The 19391-nt window shown below is 42.2% G+C and overlaps 1 protein-coding gene across 3 annotated transcripts in view; it reads right to left on the bottom strand.

Moving 5' to 3' along the window:
* LIN54 (lin-54 DREAM MuvB core complex component) overlaps positions 1-19144 on the bottom strand; it is a 38335-nt gene extending 19191 nt beyond the window's left edge. For 2 of the 3 annotated variants that reach the window (XM_062493048.1, XM_062493047.1), the window contains exons 1-2: positions 19077-19144; positions 4125-4852 (exon numbers count right to left, since the gene is read on the bottom strand). In XM_062493048.1, coding sequence (XP_062349032.1) covers positions 4125-4817 — 693 coding nt within the window. In that variant the 5' untranslated portion in view covers positions 4818-4852; positions 19077-19144. Of the gene's footprint in view, positions 1-4124; positions 4853-19076 lie in introns of those variants that run through there. The other variant, XM_062493049.1, reaches the window with a different exon arrangement.
* Positions 19145-19391: the final 247 nt, after the last annotated feature.

Raw genomic sequence — 19391 nt, forward strand, 5'->3', positions numbered from 1 at the left:
CACTGGAGCCCTCCAGGCTGCTTTGGAAAGCCAAAGGCACCTCTGTGTGCCCAAGCTACACCCAGCCAGGGAAGCCAGCAAGCAGCAGCTCTGCTGACACCAGGCACTACCAGAGACTGGATCTTAACTTAAAGGAAGCCACATGCTGCTCCACAGTTACATTGTTCCTTAGAGAAAAGCTCCATCTCAGAAGAAATATGCTACTTTAGAGGTGACATACAATTGTAAAGGCTTTAAAAGGAAACAGAGGAAAAACAACTTGTTTTTTTTCAGAGATACATTAACTAAAACTTTGTTTGGAGAAGAAAGCTCCATTCACAGCCCTGTTCACAAATTCAACTCAAAGGCATTTTAAAATTCCAAGGATTCAGTTATCTTAGCACATAACACAGCTGACAGATTAGCAGGCATTTTACCAGTAATTGTTTTTTTCAGCTCAATTTCTGATCAATTCTACACATTTCATCTGCTTGATGTGAGACTTCTGTTTTGTTTACATTGATCTTACCTTGCCATAAGGTATTATTGCAACTAAACTGCTATTGCTTTTTCTCTGAAGTGAGAGCAAAGTCTGACTCAGAACATGATGAACACTAAGCAGGAACAGCCAGCTCTGGATAACAGCAGTTGTTTCCCAGTAACAGTCAATAAATGTGCTTAAATTACTTACACAAATGCGTGTACAATACTATGGACCATTAACAGTATTAACAAGTATTTCAGAAAAAAATCTTGAAAATCCCAAAATAACAGGTCAACACAAGTAGCCCTGCTTCCCTCATACTCGACTTGCAGTATCCTCCTCAAACAAATTTCCCCCTGCTTTTTAGGTGAACTGTCTACAAAAAAGAGGTCTAATAAACAAGTGAATCCTCTCAGAGCTTAGGAAACAGCAAGACAAATGTGGTTGGCTATAAATGAGGAACAGCACTCCTGCCCCTCCCAGCTGCCAAGCAAGCCTTTCTGAGGTTTATGGCATGGATAACCCCAGCCACCAGGGAATAGCTTCTTGGCACCACTGGGAAACTCACTGCCCATTTCAGTAAAGGCTGGAGAAGCCAGAGGAAATAATCAAGATGCCCCTTCGATACTTCAGAATGGGCAAGTTCCCTGAAGCACTCTGCCATTGCCTGTAAGCTCACAAGGAGTTTAACATTATCCCCCTGCCTATGTAAGCTAAGCATGCCCTCTGCAAGTAACTTTGAGTTAGACTGTAAATCTATTACCTGGAGCAACAAGCTCTGTAAAATGTTGTTATATTTAGGAGCATACATCAACCTTCTTTCCCTTACAGAAATCAAGAGATTTACCTGCAGACAACCTGACTTCCAGGGTCAAGTTATGTCTTCCTAAACACCCTCCACTAAAGATGAACTAGCAAGTTCATATGGCTGGACTTTGTTTTCAGACTCTGTTCTATTCATACAGAAATAGGCACACTCATACCTCACATTTACTGCTGGATATCCACATAGCTACCACAAAGGAGCTAATACACTATAAAACCACTCCCTAGATGGCCTCTTGGGAGCCTGTCCATGTACCCACTCTCTGTGTAATTTATATTTGGCATAGTATGAAAAATCAGGGACTCCAGAAATAGAAAAGAACGCCTTAACTTCAGAGATGAAGAAACTGAACTAGGAACAGGAGTCTGAGTTTAGGGAGGGCACAAGGTCCCTTTTCAGTGATGAAACAAAGCCACAACAAAGGCTTAGCAGCTGCCTTGTCATGGTAGCAACAATGATATATGGACACTGTTAAAACCAGAGCCAGTTACCAAACAAAACAAGCACAAGTCAGACTTAGCAGCAGCCATGGTGATGTGTCTGGACACCTAGCTCAGAGTCAAGTGCAAGGCCAAACTCCTGTTTAATGAACCTGGACTAAAGTAATAGAGCAGCAGGCACACCACCACTTTTAAGGCTGTAAGCAGGCAGTAGCCACAGGCTCAAAGCAGATGTATTTGCCCAGCAATTTTTTTCCACACATCCAAGGCACTAGTTTCAACTAAATTGGGACAAGCTGCTAAGGATAGTAATTAACCTCTGGATATAGATGAGGCCAAAGGCCCTACCACAATTAACACCTCACAGTCTCATAAGTCTACAACTGTAAGTGGACAAGGAGTCAAATTCCAAGAACATTTTGCAGAACTCTTCCAGTTACACCTCAGGTGCTGAGACTTCAATTATCACAATTAGATTACAAGATTAGATTAGATGTGAAGGCAATTAAGTTTCACTAATGATATGCAAAGCCCCTATGATAGTAACCACAAGAACTGCTAAAAGCTCTTTGTCATCTAATCTGTACCAGTTCACTTTTCAGCACCAAGTCAAAGTCTTATGCTGCCCTCCATCTGAAGTCACAAAGCCACAAGAGGTAAAATACACAGGACCCATGGGAAGTCAGGGAGGCATTCACTCCTTTTTCACTCATGGAAAGCTTAAGGGGCTCCTTCAGAATGATGGGGTAAATGAATAATTTCATTTTCTAAGACCGGGACTCAAGGTGTGGGTTACCTCCCCCCACCATTCAGTGTGGAGCCAGAATCTCTCACCCAGCCTCATATACCACTCTGATACTTCAGAAATTTTCTACAGGGAAAACCACTGTCTGTGGAGTGCTAACACAATCATTTCCCCTGCAATACAGGGTGCTAACCTTGTCTTGCTTTTAATTTCTACTCCCTCCTCTCCTTCTGGGAAAATAGGAATGTCAAGTGCTAACAATTCTCCTTTGCAAAGGGAACCAATGGCTTAACAAAAAGAAACCACAACAAAACAAATTTACTCAAACTGCAATTAACTATTTTAAAAACAGATGCAAGTCCATTAGTAAGAGCTTCTGCTAAGGAACATGTAGAATTCCCAATGGCAAATCGCAGAGGTTGATGGCCAAGTCACTGATTTCAGTCACTGACAACACAAATCATCTCATGCAAGGAAAAACCACAACACAGCTAAGTAGTTCTCCTCACTTTCCTGTATCTGTCACTTGGCAGTGAATGATGAAGCCAAGTAACAGGAACTATCTGCTCTTAAATGTTCATATGATAACTAAAGAGCAGAGACTTTCTTGAAAACTATAGTGACAATCCTTTATGTTTCAAATGGCCGTTACTAAATAAGTTTCCAGGTATGATGTAGCAACAAAAAAGGAGGAAGTAGAAATTGGTGCAGGAATCATCTGTAACTTTAAAGAAATTTAGAATTGATCTATCTTATTCACCTGCCATGAACTACTAATCAAGGAACATTTGGCTAACAAAATTCTTTAAACTTTGTCATTTTTATGTGCAGACAATTATTTTTAATAGCATACTTAAGAATTTCTCACTTCATTTAGACAGTAGAATAAATATTTTTCTATCATAACCTGCATTGAGTTCTACTTGTCCTTCACTTTAAGGGGCCTTATTTCTGCCTCACTGCCAATAGAACAGTCACTTACATTTAGTTCTGCCACATAGCAGATGAGAACCAGATCCTTTGGGTCACAACCCAAGTCTTTTCAACACATTTTCAGATCCAAGCAGATTCGCTGTGGTTTCAAATATGTCAAGATCCATGCCAGAGATTGGGAACAAAACCTTGAATGTTCATCTTACTACAGTATCTACTCCATCACAGTCTATTAACAAGCTTGACTAGATTTGAGGCAGACAAGATACACCTTTCTGTTCTTTTTCAGATGCTAGAAGTTTTTTCAGAGTTTATTTAAACAAACTGAACATAATAGGCAGAAGCTACTCTTCTATAAAGGAGTGTAAACTTTGAATAAAGAACAACAGGCGTATGGAGTTGCATTCAGTCTTCCTGAAAGTATGTGGAATTTATTTTTATAAAATGAAAATAAGAAAATTATCTTCAATTAACTGAATAGTTCACTTTCTCTGAGGCAAACCCTAAGTTTCTAGACAGTAGCTAGAGGCAAACAGCATAAAATGGCAAACGCATCCATAGATGAAAGCATGGGCTAAGAGCAGCATTGTATTTTTTAATACAAAGAATAAATGCAAAGGCTGAAAGCAACAGTGTGTCAATCAGTGCAGGAAACAAGACAACAATTGCAGCAACAGAACTGGTTTTAAGACGTTTCATCAGCATAACTCATTTTACCTGTACTGTTTTTACTTGCTGGGACTGCAAGACAGAGGGCTGGGCCGCAGTGTTTATCAGCTGATTTCCCTGCGTCAAAGCTGAGACACCCACAACAGGTTTCACTTCCGACCGACCTCCAATGACAACTTTGATCTGCTGGCCTTGTACCTTGGAGTCTCCACCCTGGGCTTGGGTCACGGCCTTCTGTGACTGTGGGAGCTGGCTGTGGGGTAATGCTAAGACAATAGGCTGGCCTGACTTGCCCAAAGTTGTTACAATCAGCTTCTGCCCATCTGGTTTAATACTCTGACTGCCTATTTTAATATCAGTGGCCTTGTTCAGAATAATCTGATTAGCTGAGATAGTGACAGGGGTCTGAGCACCAAGTTTATGGAGGCCACCTGGAAAGGCAGGCTTTACAGCTGCATTCACATCAGGGCTTGGGGCTGTGGTGGTCAGTGCTGCATCTCCTGAGTGGCTGCTGGGCGCAGGAACCGATTCCGTGGTGACTGTGGCTGTAGTTGTGGCTGAGGAGTCGCTGGTAGAGCTTATGTTCACTATTTCTTCCAGTTCTGTTTCCATGGGAATCGAGTCTCCCATTGGTGATGACACAATAACTGCCTCGATGCTGTCATCTTCCACCAGAGTTATGCCTGTGTCCATGATTTCCTCAGGGAGCAAGCTGTTGACTTCTGCTGAAACCACCTCCATTTTAGTAGCTGTGGCAGTGATGGCCGGAGCAGGTACTGCAATATTTTAAAAAGTTATTGGCTTCCAGAAAACACATTTTCAAAGCTTTATGAATAATGTTACCAAAGAAGAAAGTACAGTAGAATTTTTTGAAACTGAAAGTACTGTGCATGCACAGGAGGGATAAAATAGGAAAAAAAACCAAAAAACTAAAACATTTATCAAAATGTAACACACTAAGATGAATTTACTCTCAGTAATAATTTAGACCAAACCTTTACAATATCATTCCCTGAAGTCAAATGAAGGCATTACCAGTCACAACACAGTACACAAAGCAGCAGTTTTTCCCCCCTGAAGATATGGGCACAGACATTTAAACTCCCTGAACTATAAAGCAAGAGTTAAACAGCTTTAAAAAATCTAATAGACGATGATGTCTTCTCATATATGACAACATTGATTAGCAGGTTATCTTGCTCAAGAGACTTGTTATACATAGCAGATGTAGCTTTCTTGCCAAATTTTCATTTTGGTAATCTCAGAAAAACAAATTACTGTTTAGTGATGGACTTGAACAACCCCAAAAGCTCAATCAACAGCCACCTACCACAGGATCAAGCCAAAGCCCTGCCACTCACAGGATGAAGAGATAATCCCTTGATGCTGGCTATGACAAGAAGAGCTCAGTAATTTTTTTTCCCCTCAATACTCACCAGAAAATATAACACACAAATTTGTAATTAATTTGAAAAGTGTTCTAAACACAAACCAAATAACACTGTATGAAAAAAAATGATTTTTTTTTTAGGAGTATCTAAATTATATATTAAACAAACCTTGCAGCAAGATTCAAAGCCAGAGTCACTTCTACTTGAGAAGCCTTACAGACACTGCTGGAAATGGTCACACTGTACCATTCCCCTGAAGCTGTATCACTGTCAAGAGCCTGAAAACAGAGCAGTTTAATAAGGCATTTTCTGCACTTGCTGATCCCATAAGCACCCTTGGGCACTGGATGGGTGAGCACACCACGTGGGTCTGCCTGCATGCCCCTGAGTACTAATTATAAGCTCAAGGGGACAAAATCCTTGCAAATTCTGTTTCCTACTTGGTAGGAAAAGCAGAGCTGAGTTTTAATACTAATTCATGAGGAGCCATGCCAATAAAAACACTGACCAAATGCCGAGGTGACATCGCTTCCTCTGGTGTCATTGTGGACCCATTTGGTACAGCAGCTAACTACAGAACAGCTGCATTTCACCCACAAGGTGGAAGGACTGGGGGGAAAAGCCCTGCTAGAATTACACAGTTTCCATGCCAAGCTCCAGAGGCTATGCTGGAGCAGTCCTGGCCTCCCTGATTGCCAAGGATGCCACCCTGACCCCCCTTCACCTCACAGTGCCAGTCAGATCAAACTGCCCTGACACTCAAGAAGCCTGAGCTCTGAAAGAACACCACTGACAGTCAAACTCACAGCTCACTCACTGGCAGGCATTTAAAGACAGAAAGTTATCTGATGTCACTGCCAGAAATAAGTCCTTTGGAAAGCATTTCTCCCACAGTAATGCCTGCACAGTGATGCCAGCCCTGGTAAGCAGCCCTAGACAAAACAGCCAGCTCCTAGGGACACATTAGTAATAGTATCGCATTGCTGCCTTAAAGTCAAATAGGTTAACTGCACAGATGATTACTCAAAAATAGGAATAGTAAAAGGAGACTGTCTTTGAAGACAGCATATGTAAAGGCCACTTGGTCTTCTTCTGAGCTGTGTCACTTGTCTGCCACCTCAGCAACTTGTGAAGGCTTGCAGCTCAGATAGTACAACTTCAAACTATTTCAGACACAAGAAAACTAAGCCTTAAACCAAACCATCATCTTGTTCTATACTGATGTGCACACAGGGCTTGGATGCAGAAGGTAGACTCCTAGTATCAAGCACAATCCATGTAATGACTGCCTCCAAGTCTGAAATGGAGAGGATAATCTAATTGAGAGAGTGGGAAAGCCACATCACTCTGTAATTATAAATAGCTTTATATAACTTGCTTTTTGTTTGCATTTGTACATATTTTTCCCAAGAAGAAAAGCCATTCCTAGTACCTTTTAACAATATGACCATACAATACTTAAGTGTATCTAAGTAGTATTATAGTTCATCAGTTATTTGGATTCTTTATCCTTGCCATTTGGTTATGGTACAAAGTAGTAAACGGTTTTTAAACACCTATATCTAGTTGAAAGTATATTTATATTAAAATACTTGGATTCAGGCTTTTAAACAGCATTTTGAGTCCAAACTAACTACTGCAAGTCAGAATGCAGAAGAAAAAGAAATACATCACATCAAGTCTGGAATCAGAAACTGAGAAGTAAAAAGGAAAGAAATACAGTTACTGGATTAACAGCTCATAGCAATCACATTGGAAGATTTTGCAGTTATCAGGTCATTTTAAACTTAACTTCTATTAATGCATTCAGGCTAGTGTGCTCAACAAGAGGAAAAAAGAACCACAACACAACCCACTTGTTCTATTTCTTCTCTGCATATTGGACATGACTGAAATGGATACATGAAGGGCAACAACGAAAATCTCATCCTGGCTATACCAGAAGATGCTGTCAAAGGCAACTTCAACATCCCTGCAGATTTTTAATTTTGGAATCTAGCCAGGATTTCTCAAGAGTTCAGCTGTTTATTTTTTACTAACGCTTTTATACAGTTTGCATTTTTCCAGTTCCTCTACTAAAGCGATTACCAACAGTAAAACCATGCCAACCTCTTTTAAGATCCCAACAGCCTTGAGATGATAAAGCTATTCTTCACCTTTTCTTGAACTATTTAAACCCTTCAAAGTTTACTTCGCAGTTATGCTTTGAGTACCGAATAATGCATAAGCCCTAATTATAACCCCTTGAAAAGATGCATCACTAAGTGTTTACTCAAAACCTGAGGGAAGAAGCCAATCTAGACCAAGAAAGTGTTTAAGCTTCAGACCTGGAAACTCAACAAATATCCTAGGTTCAGACTACTAAATAGATAATTTTAACCTCAAAAATAACAGCCATGCATTTAAATAGAAGTTCTCAAAAAATTCAAATAATGAACATTTGTAAACATAGCTAGCTCAGGACACCCAACCAGCCAAACACATTTAAAAAAAAAGTTAGGGAGTAAAGAATATTATCAACGAAGTCTTGGACCAACAATTTTGAAAAATGCTAGGTACAGTAGGAGAAGGAGAGGAACAAACTCTCAGCTTGAGCAAACCACCTGTGGTCATCTTACTCATGAAACAGATTCCTATTCTTGGTATTCAAAAAGAACAATATACATATATATATATACATATATATACATATATATATGATGGTGTAAAGGATGAAGAGGATTTTTAAGGAAGAGGGCAAAGAAGACCAGGATTGTTAGCAAAAATACAGAATGATGTCTGACAGGTAACTGAGAATTTTGATCTCTCTCTCTGTCACTAGCCTATCACTGCAAAATCCAAGAACATCTGTTAAAAGTATTGAGATCAATCATATCAACATCTTTGTTGGCAAAATACCAGAACAGCCACACTAAACAGAAAAATTAAAAAGTCAGTATAATAAAGCATGGTGATCTACAAAGAAGTAAACAAAATGCAAGACATAACAATGCTTGTACTTTACAGTAACTACATTTTATTACTTGCAGAAATGCCTCCATTTCATTAAGAATAGCCAAACTCCCAGCCTGCAACCATGAGCAGCTCCAGTAGGGTGACATGTTACAGAACCATCAGCAAGGCTACATACTGCAAACAAAACACACATTTATAAATTCAGATTATACAGACCACAGCTGCTGAGACCAGCTTTACACAAACTCCTGGGAAAGGGATGCACATTAGCAATGCATGACAATGAAGCAGAGGACCAAGGCACTCTTCACCATTTGTGGCTGCTGGCCTGGTGGTGCCCAGCCATGGGAACTCAGTGTTATAACCTCACAGATCTAGGAACACTGGCCAGACCTGCCTCGAGTCATTGGCAATGCTCATTTTTTAACCAAATTCTCAAGCATCACTTTCACCAGAAAATAAGGAAATCCAATCAGTAACAGCTTTTTAATGAACACCTCTCGATCTACAAAACAGACCCACACCATCCAAAATCAAAGCCTCATAAATGCAATACAGCTAACGCACCCCTGAAGCAGCACGATTCGCTTGGGACCAGTGAGAAAATGCTAAGCAAAACTAAGTATCATTGCCAGATACAGTAGTATCTGTTAGCAGTTCTTTAAAGCTGGGATAGATACACTTAAGAGTAGCACTCCTAAGAGTCAGCAAGCACAAATATTTTCAACTTCTGAGCTAAAACTGTGCAAAAAACCTTAAAAAGAAGTATGAAGAACAATGAAGCCTGCCCTCAAGAAAGGGGATAATGAGGCTGAAAACCTGAGTCAGATGAATGGCAGAAAACTAAGAGCAGACAACCTAACAAGTAATTGTTCACTGCAAGCATAGTGGACTCCAGGGAAAATGAATACAAAAGAAGGCAGGATCAACAGTTAGTACAAAAGGGGTAACAGGGGTAATTTCCATTGCTGAGACAAAAATGTGCCAACACCATCTCTTTCCAATCATGGCGCAGCAGAGGACCACCAGCAGGCTACGGCTCACATGCGAGGATTTTAAAACTCAAAAAATCCCACATTACATGGTTACATTAATAAAATTGGCATATTTAAACCATAACCAGCAAAGGTTTAAAAACACAATATATTTCATTCCTAAGCCCACTCATTAGAACATAGGCAAAAGCAGGAGGAAAAGGGAAATACAGACAGGATCCATGAGGATGTAAGTGAGAAGCAAGAGATGCTTTCAACCACATTTTAGTTGCTTAAAGTTTTTCAGCTTCTGCTTATCTACTGTCTCCAAAACTGGCAGATATGTAAACTCCTGAAGGCTGCTGAGCTGAAGAAATCCAATTTTTTAGGGCCTTAATACTTAGAGATTAAGCAATTTGAAATGCCCAGACACAAACACATGTAGCCCGCCCAAGGTTAGGTTGGTTGGACTAGATGATCTCCAGAGGTCCCTTTCAACCCCAACCATTCTGAGATTCTGTGAGCAGCTGGAAGCTGCAACAATTTAAGTACAATCCATTGGAAACACTGTATTGCAGTAGCAATCATTCACCCACTCTGATTCCTCTTCTAAATCATTCAACTCTTGGGATCCGAGGGAATAAAACCATGTTGCAATTATTTCCCATGAAACAGTTACTAAGTTCTCCATGAAGCTCTCCATGCTGCTATAATTAAAAAAAACGACAGTACAAAATATTGACAGGGACACTTAAAACACAATGAGCACCCCCTCCTGCCCAAAAAACCCAATACACAGGAAGAAAGAGATGATGCTCTTTGCAGACATGCTGTAAAGAAAAAAATATTTTAAAGTTTCCAAAAATTTTGATGTCTTGCTGTCTTCAAAATAGAAATATTTTACACAACCACATCTTCTTCCTTCACCACAACAGCTGCTACAAATATACTTTAAGTCTAAGCTATCCTGTGACTATAGCTGTTTTCTTCACATCAAAACTATTTCTCACATAGAAGCAATCTCAGCATGCTACCACAGAAATTCAATTACACACATCAAGTACAAAAGCAATTTTTACAATTAAACTAATAAGGGCCTTACAAAGAGGTCCAAAAATAATAATAATCGAAAATCCCCATGAGTCAGAGCCTTTCAGGCAAAATGGAAAGTGAAGAGAAAAAGGAAAAAAAAAAATCTATAACTAAGTTTTGGATAAAAGCAGCATGTCATACAAATTGCAAATGGTTGAATTATGTTACATGTACAAGTCAGTACATTGTTTCCTAGAAAACCAGTATTTCAAAACACTGGGATATCTAGCTCTGGATTGGACAACTCCCTTTCCACCACAAGAAAATACTACATTGCCCAAAGGTACCACCTATTACAAAAGAAGATTATTAAGGAAGAACATTCCAGCTGTTGAGAGGTACTGAGCAGTATTACTAAACAAAACACAACAGAACCCCAAGCACTCACTCAAAGTCATTAGTTAAAGTCTTAAACTCTGCTTGTTTACCACACACTGCACTTACAGCAACTTTCCAGGAAAGTACTGGAAATAACATTTTGTGCAGCAGAATACTTCAAAGCAGTTCAGATTGCCTTCTGTAATGGGAAACAATGTGCTACTTTCAAGCAGATCTTTAGGCAAACTAAAAATAAAATAGAAACTAAATATAAAACATTCCCCTTCACCCTTCCCTTGGTTTGCATGCCAGTTTCAGTCATTCTCAAAACATAGCATAGCACAAAAGTTAAAACACAGAATTGCACAGGTGCTATGACCACTAAATGCATTCTGAAGGTGTTCACTACAGTGAATAATCCAAATTTTGTGTTTGTAGATTCAAGGACCTTCACTTTTGACCCAGTGCTTCTAGCCTTATGTTCCATACAAACTTCAGGGTGATACCAAAACAAAAAAAACCCCTAAAATAACTTCAAGTAATTTAATTTTCTGCAGTGTTTGGTAGGCCAATAGTAAGACATTACAAATCTAAAGTTACATTGAATAAACATGTAGTGAACTTAGCTTGACTGATAAAAAAACCAAACAAACCTGAAATGTAAAGAGTACTTATCACTAGGCCCCCCCAAAAAATGTCTTCTACATATAACTTGAAATAAAGGTCTTGCCTTCCAAACTCCAGAAACCTCTTCAATGTGAGGCTCCAGCAGAATTCAGAAGACTCTGAACAACAAGTGTGAAAACTATCACCATAGGCTTGATATCAAGCTCCCCACAGAGTTTTAGCAGGTGTTATCATACTGCACCTTTAAGATCAGGCTTGCTGCCAGCAATTTCAACAAGAGTACATTTTAGACCTGTATTGATGAACAAGAGTTCATCACAACAGAATTGTAACCTACCAGTTTTACTGAGACTTTGCCAAGTGAGAAGCACAATGATGATCCAAATTCAACTCATCTATACTATACCAGCACTGCCCAGCTGGGAGGTACAATATATGAAGTTCATTCTAACTGAAACACCACCCCCCACATGACACTGATTTCAGGGAAGCATTTAATTAAAAAAAAAAAAAAAAAAAAAAAAAGGCACAGAAAATTCTCCCTAAAAGCTTAATGCCTTATGTGTCTTATGCAATCACGATCCTTTTCAAAGTGAAAACACCACAGAGTTAAAAAACAGAGAAAAAAACCTTAAGATGATAAAGCACAATGCTTTCAAGTAGTGCTGTCAAGATTTGAATAGCAGAGAAAGCTGCTATGGCCACTACTGCTTTTTAAAGTTATCTAGGTTGGATTTCTTAATTTTTTACTCAAGTGGAACATTAAAACAAAAATAAAGATGGCTCGAATAGTTACTGTGCAGTGATTTGCAGGAAAACATGCTTCTAGCTGCAGGTCTCAGCAGTTCTACCAGCTTTCAACATGACAACACTCCACAAGTATAGAATATATTTACTTGCAGAAGGGCTGAGCTGAAGATAAATAGCTCACCTGCAGGCAAACCAGCACTTCACCCAGAGTCCTTTGTTCAGAAAAGCCACTATTTTTTCTAAACCTCCTTCCCACTTCAATCTCTAGATAAAACACCTCTGTATTCCTTTTGGGAAAACTTACTTAAACAAGTAACTTACTTATGACTGTGCAATAGCTGACTGACCTTTGTGGAATTAAATTCAACATTAAGATTTTGAGTTGAGATCAGCTCAACAGGAGAAATAGCAATTCCAGTGGAATCTTCATCCCTTCTCCAGTACCATGTGGGTCACTTTAAATGCAGGCTGCTCAGACCTCTGAAGTCTCATGTGTCATAAGAAATGTAAAAGCTTCTGACACACAAACTCATAAGTTTCATTAGCTGTAGGTAAGAAAACAAACAGCTTTGGATAAACACTTGAAAAACCCCCAGAAACTCAAAGACAGGACTAGCCAGGAAGAATAATTTCAGTGACTAGATTACACTTTATCTCTCCCAGCCTTTGTTTTCAATGAAATGCTGAAAGCAACACAGCAAGATATCAATACTGCATCTTATTCTATCCCTGGAAAAGCTTTATTCCACACAATAAGCCAACTTAGGAAGAAGAGTTCTTTGCCTGTACCCTCCATGCTGTTCACTGGGAAGTCTATTCCAGTGCCCACTCTCTGGGGGAAGAACCCTTTTCTAATACCCAACCTAAAAAAGCAGCAGGCTTCAAGAAAAGCCCCAAACCTGTCCTTACAGGATACCCTTCCAAAATTGATTTTCCTAACAAACATGCTCAACCACCAGTTGGACAAGTCACCACTACACTGAGTTGATACAGATCCACAGTGTTCATCTCCTCCCACAATCCAGCTCAGGACACACACCCAAACAGCTCTGTGTCAAACTGTACAGTCTACTGAAACCAACCCAGTAGCAGCAATGGAACTTGAAAATAATGGTGGAATGTCTTTCTGCAAAAATCTATAGCATCTTCATTTTTCAATGTCATTATGAATTTTTGTTAAGAACCTGGGACATCCAACTTGTCAAAACCTTTTATTCAACCTATTTCTTTTTGCTGACAAAACACCAAAACTCACCTTCCCGTTCAACAAAGAATGAGCTCTTATTTTTTCCCAGTCGTTCCAGTAGTGATGGTGAAAATCCTCAAGTAGCCACCCTCTTACCTATTTTCTGCTTCTCTCCTGGGGAAATTCACATTTTTTTTTGTCCATGAGAAACAGGAGTGACAAACTGCCAATATCACTGAGTGCAAAACTGACTACAGCCTTTCTGGTCATTCCAGCGTAGCCAGTTCACAACACTGGCACCAAAATTAATCTCTGCAAATGAAAAAACACCCACTGGTCATTTAATGGTCAACACATTCTCCCAGCAAAGAGAAAATGTATTTTAGGAAAAGGTCAATGCATAGCAGCACAGGGTTCAATAGTTCCCAGAGATTCTTGACTACTTGCTAGTGCAAGGGATTTAGAACACCTACCTATGCAAAGTAGAATCAAGTTACAGTTTAGAAAGTGAAGGTCACTTGTCTGCCTAAATTGATTTCAAGGGGGAAAACAAATCTTAGAGAAACAAATCCTTTTACTGAGTCATTTTATAAGCAAAACAAACTAAAGAACAGGCTCAGTAATCTCCTTGTTTGCTGTGTTCTCTCATCCCTTTTTGACAAATACAAACAAGCACATCAACTATTCCAAGCAACTGAAATTCACAAAGAAAAGGGAAAAAAACAGAAGAGGAAATGCAGTTCTTAAGAAACTACTGACACCAGATATGCTTTCGTTCATTTGTTAGAAAAGCCTCCACACAAGTATATGTATAATCAGGACTCACCCTGCTCTGCGGGCACATAGTCAAATGAAAGAGCCCAACTGCATGTAGGTGATCTTGCTGTACTACAATTCTGCCAATTAACTGCCTTTTTTCAATTTTGCTATTTTCTTTCAGTAATGGGTAAAATAGTGTCATTCATTTTAGGCATTCCCCATTTTCTTACTCTCTCTGACACTCCATGTTTTGTCTCTAAAATTTAAAAGTTTGTTTTGTCATAAAGCAAAGAATTACAAAATCACTCAGCACTGTGTTTTTTCAACAGAGAGGCTTTTGTTTAAGCTTACTGAGATAGAGATGCTTTAACAAAATGCGTGTCATGAAACCAGAAGAAGATGAATCCATGAGGAAGCTATGATTAACAAGGTAAGTGGAAAAATTAATCACCTAAGACTGCAAACTCACCATGTTTGCATATATAATAGCAGAGTGAAAGCAAATAGCTTTAACACAGTAACAAAATATGTATGTGGAACACAGACAAAATAATTTCCATTCTCTTTCCCAATCCCCACATAAGACAAGTCATGGAGACAGTTTGTCTGCATGCTTCTCAGACAATCATGGCTCTAGGTTTATCAAATACAATACCAATGGCAAACCATAGCAAGGAAAAAACCCCAAACTCACTCCTTATCAAATGCTGAATACATAACCAGTCTTTTTTCCAACTGTTACAAGGAATACTGTAGAAAATGCCAGGTGTTCTTCTACCATAAATTAACCATCGATAGTCACAAAATAGTTCCCAAGGCAACCATAATTCCCTCAACCAACGCACACCATTCCCTTCCCATTACTCTACATTCTGCTCAGTGAGTGCTTGCTGCCTGAGACATCACACAAACAACTGTGTGCAGCAGATCAGAAGAATGGGCAAGGTACACAAATTACCAACTCCTGTGTGCTCAAACTGACACTTGTATCTGAGAATTTTATATTACACAGTTGAGGTTTTTAAGTTTGTTTTGTTGTTTTTGTTTTTGGTTTTTTTTTTCCCCCAGGGGAAGATTGCTTAAGGTCAGGTTTCCACTGCCATGTTTATAATAGAGGTGCTGGCTGGTCTTTTTAAGACTGGACAGGGGAAAAAACCCAACATACCAACTAAGAACTTGTCCACACACCAATTATGAGGAGATCCTTCTTCCCTTGCAAGTTCTGAGCAATTTATGCTTCCATTATAATTTTAAAAGGAAAAGCAAAAGCTAAAATCCTTATATGTCAACAAAGTGAAAATTATACACCAATAAAACAAGTACCTGCTACAGGTTTATAGGGTTTAGTGTAAGCAATATCCTAGCAATATCTTTATTGCACTGTTATTCCAAATAGCATAATTTGCTACCTTGTGTGTACCTGAGCAGCAGCATTACCTTCCCTCTATTTCAATTCCCTGTGTGTATAAAGCCAGCAATATGGCTAAAGGTCTCCTGTCCACCTTTGGCATCTGCCTTTTTGCTTCCATACATTTTCCCTCCTTGCGCTAGAAAACATCTGTACAACTGGAAAGGCAGATGAAGGAGCCAAGCAGGTACAAAGCCATCCAAAATCAACTGTAGGTTGTCACAAACCCATTTTCTCCACACCACTGACACTGGTGCTCAACCCACAAAGTAGTAAGCAAACTCCACAAAGTAGTAAGCAAACTCTGGTGAGTCAGTGTGCTGAGACAGCTCTGTTCAAAGTCTGAGCACCAGAGCAGCACCAAGGGTTCACACCTGAAAGACTTTCCACAGAGACAACAGTTTGACCCAAGGAAGACAGACTTCTTCAGTCTGTAACAGAAACTGCTGTTACTCCAAAGGGATAAAAACCCCAAAACAGTCAGTCCCTAAAGATGGGGTTTCAGTATGCACCTAGAACTCCTATAACAGATCAAAGCAGATCCCAACACTAAGGACATAACACCTGATGGCACAAAGATGGAGGTGGATTCTGAAGGGGAGTGATGCACAAATTAAGGAGCTACCAATCTACATCCAGATCTGGAACGTGGGTATCTCCCATCACATAGCTTCGTGCTCCATGACTAATCAAGGGATTATTCTGTTAACTCTCCCTCTTTCTTGTGCAAGAACATTCTTTTCCAGACTTCTAATGTTGTCAGGTGAGCAAGTCTAGTCACAGGCTGTACTGAAAGCCACAGGCTGATTATCAGCTTTCTGAGCAACTGAGGAAACCAAGGTATCCAAATAAAAGGCCTGGCAAAATACAAACATTTGAGACAAGAATGCAAGAAATATTCTCCAGTTCTCTTTGGGTGCTCCTAAAACTAAGAATAATAATAAAAAACCCAAAGAATCCTGAGTTATCTATTAGGTACTTGGCTATGAAGGTCCCCACCACACCCTCACACTGCGGTAGTGTACAACCTCTGTAGGACATTAGGATGGACTTCTCACAAAAGAAAAATGATACTGTGACAAAGAAAGCACTACCTCTATAGCACATAGAGGGAACAAAAGCACAAACACACCCAGTCACAGATAAGGAACCACAGTTTGTTACTGAAGCAGAAATCAAAACACAATACCCCCAATATACCTGAGCTCCTGCTGCAAACATTTTTCAAACAAGCATACGGGGAAAAAACCTAAGGGACTGTGACAGGTTTTCCAAATCTCTAATAAAAGATATTGCAGCGTATGAGATAACCACATCTCCAAGGTTGAATTCTGACAGTACTCATCATCAACCTTCTTATTCACTGGTAGTTAGCCTCCTGAAAGTATTTAAAACTTCTTACCAATTCTGACTGAGCTGTTCAGAGCATTTGGTTACAAAGGATCTGAGCATGGACATCACTGGAGTATAAGCAAACCAAACATCAGCAGATAGTTCTTGATACATAAGCTGAACAAGCAACTTTGCATAACAAACTGCTGAAGCTTACTGCATCACAGCAAGCATGAAGTACTTTTATAATCCATTAGGGAAGCTGGGCTGTGTTTTCAAACACACTCTCCAATCCAGCCTATAAGACTGTTTGGCCTACAGAGCAATATGGCCACACAGCTCTCTCTAGGTTGGTACAACTCTGTACAAGACATGCAACCCACTACTCTTGCCTCCAATAAGCCAAAAGTTACTGTGAAGAAGATAACCACATACTCAAGGATTGAGTAGCCTGTTACTGCAAGCTTCATGTAAACATGGCAAAGAATACTTCAAATTATTTCTCTATATTCAGTATTTCCCACAGTAACTGTAATATATTTCAAGGAACTGTTCAGAAGGATGAAACTAAGGAAAGGTGATTTAAACATCTGTCCTCTCCTCATCTGGCATCTCAAGTCTGTGAGCCTTCCTCCCAACTACAAGATATTCCAGAGTACAGTTTCATGTGCTCTTAAAGCCACAGGGCTTTCCCAAACCCAAATCCTCAATATCAAGCATTACATAATTAGTACATGACATGCTTCAAAATCAAGGCCGCAAATAATTAAAACCATGTTCTGAATACTGATATACCTCATAACAAGCAAGATGGTGACAAGAAAAGCTGAGACTAGCCCAAAATATGGACTGGCTACATTCACAGAACCACAGAATTGTTAAGTTTGAAAGGCAATTCTGGAGATAAACCAGTCCTACCTCCCTGACAAGACAGGGCCACTTTGAGCAGGTGACACAGGACCATGGTCAGATGGGTTTCAGATGTGTCCAGAGAGGGGGACTCCACAACCTCCCTGGGTAGCCTGTTCTGTGCTCTGCCACCCTCAGCATAAAGCTCTTCCTCATGTTGAGATGAAATCTCTTGTATTTTTACTTATGGCCGTTTATCCATATCCTGTTGCTGAGCACCACCAAAAACTCTGCCACCAACCTCTTGGCACCCGCTTCTGAGATATTTATATGCACTAATGACATCAGTCTTGCCTTCTCCAAACTAAACAAGCCCAGCTCCCGCTATAGGAGAGCTGCTCCATTCCCCTCATCATCTTTGTGGCCTCCACTGGACCCTCTCCAACAGCTCCTTGTTTTTCCTATACTGAGAAGGCCAGAACCGGACGCATTCCCTTGGCTGTCCAGAGTCGGGCAGCACACGTTCAGGGCACAGGTGCGCCCCAGCACCGGGATGAACGGAGGAAGCGCCGCACCCGCTCGGCGGGCACAGCCGGAGCGAGCATCCCGCTGACACAGCCGGGGCGTCCTCACCCACCCGCGGCCGCGCCCGGCGCGACCCCGGCAGCTCCCCGAGGACGGCCCGGTCTTCTCGAACGGCGCACGCCGGCGAGTAGCCCGGGCCCCGGAGCCGCCTGACGCGCTGTCCCCAAGTCGGGGCAGCCGGGCCCCGCCAGCCCTGGGCCCGGCGCGACAATCCCCGCCGGCCGCCGGCCCCGCGCGGTGCCGCCAGCGCGGCCGCTCCCGCCCCCCGCGCCCCCCGGGCCGGGTCTCACCTCGCGGGGGAGGCCCGGGCCCGTCAGCGCCGGCGGTCGCCGCCGTATTTCGAAAGATCCGCCATTTTCAGCCCGTCACCGCCGCTCCCGCCCCCGCCGCACCTGCCCCCGCCGCCCCGCCCCGGCGCCGCCCCCGAGCCGCGAACCCCAACCCCTTCCGCACCGGCGGGTGCCGCGCAGACCCCGTTCCGAGGGGGAGCCTCGCCGCACCGCGGGGCCGCCTGTGACCCCGCCGCGGCTCCGGGCGCAGCTGACCCCGGCGAACGGCGGGGAGGAGACGCGCCGGGCGGGCATCCCCGCGGCCGGGACGGACTGTCCGCGCCATCCGGGAGAGGCCGGCGGGGCCACCCGGGAGCCTGGACAGCCGCAGGGAGAGCGCCCGAACAGGCCGGGCCTGTTCTTTCCCGGCGGGAGGCGGCTGTCAGCCGTGCCCGCACCCCCTTCCCTGTCCTCTCGCCGCCGCTTTCCCGCCCCTCGCACTCACCGGGCGGGCGGGCGCTCTTCTTCTTCCTGCGCTGGCGATGCCTCTCGCCGGTGCCGGCGCCCCCCGGTGCCACTCCCGGCGGCCGCGGCGGCGGCGGCCGCGCCCGCGCCGATCCCGCCGCCGCGTTTGTTCAAAATCACGCGCCCCGCGCCATTCCCCCGCCGCATCCCATAATACCGCGCCGCCCTGGCAACCGCCGGAGCAGCGCCCCGCGCTTCCGGGACCGCCCCGCCCCGCCGTCCTCTTCCGGGCCCACGCGCGGGCGCCACCCGTGGAGGAGGAGGAGGAGGCTGCGGTCCGGCCTGATCCCACTCG

The sequence above is a fragment of the Cinclus cinclus genome, chromosome 5 (assembly GCF_963662255.1).
Source record: "Cinclus cinclus chromosome 5, bCinCin1.1, whole genome shotgun sequence".
In the NCBI taxonomy this organism is placed as follows: Eukaryota; Metazoa; Chordata; class Aves; order Passeriformes; family Cinclidae; genus Cinclus; species Cinclus cinclus.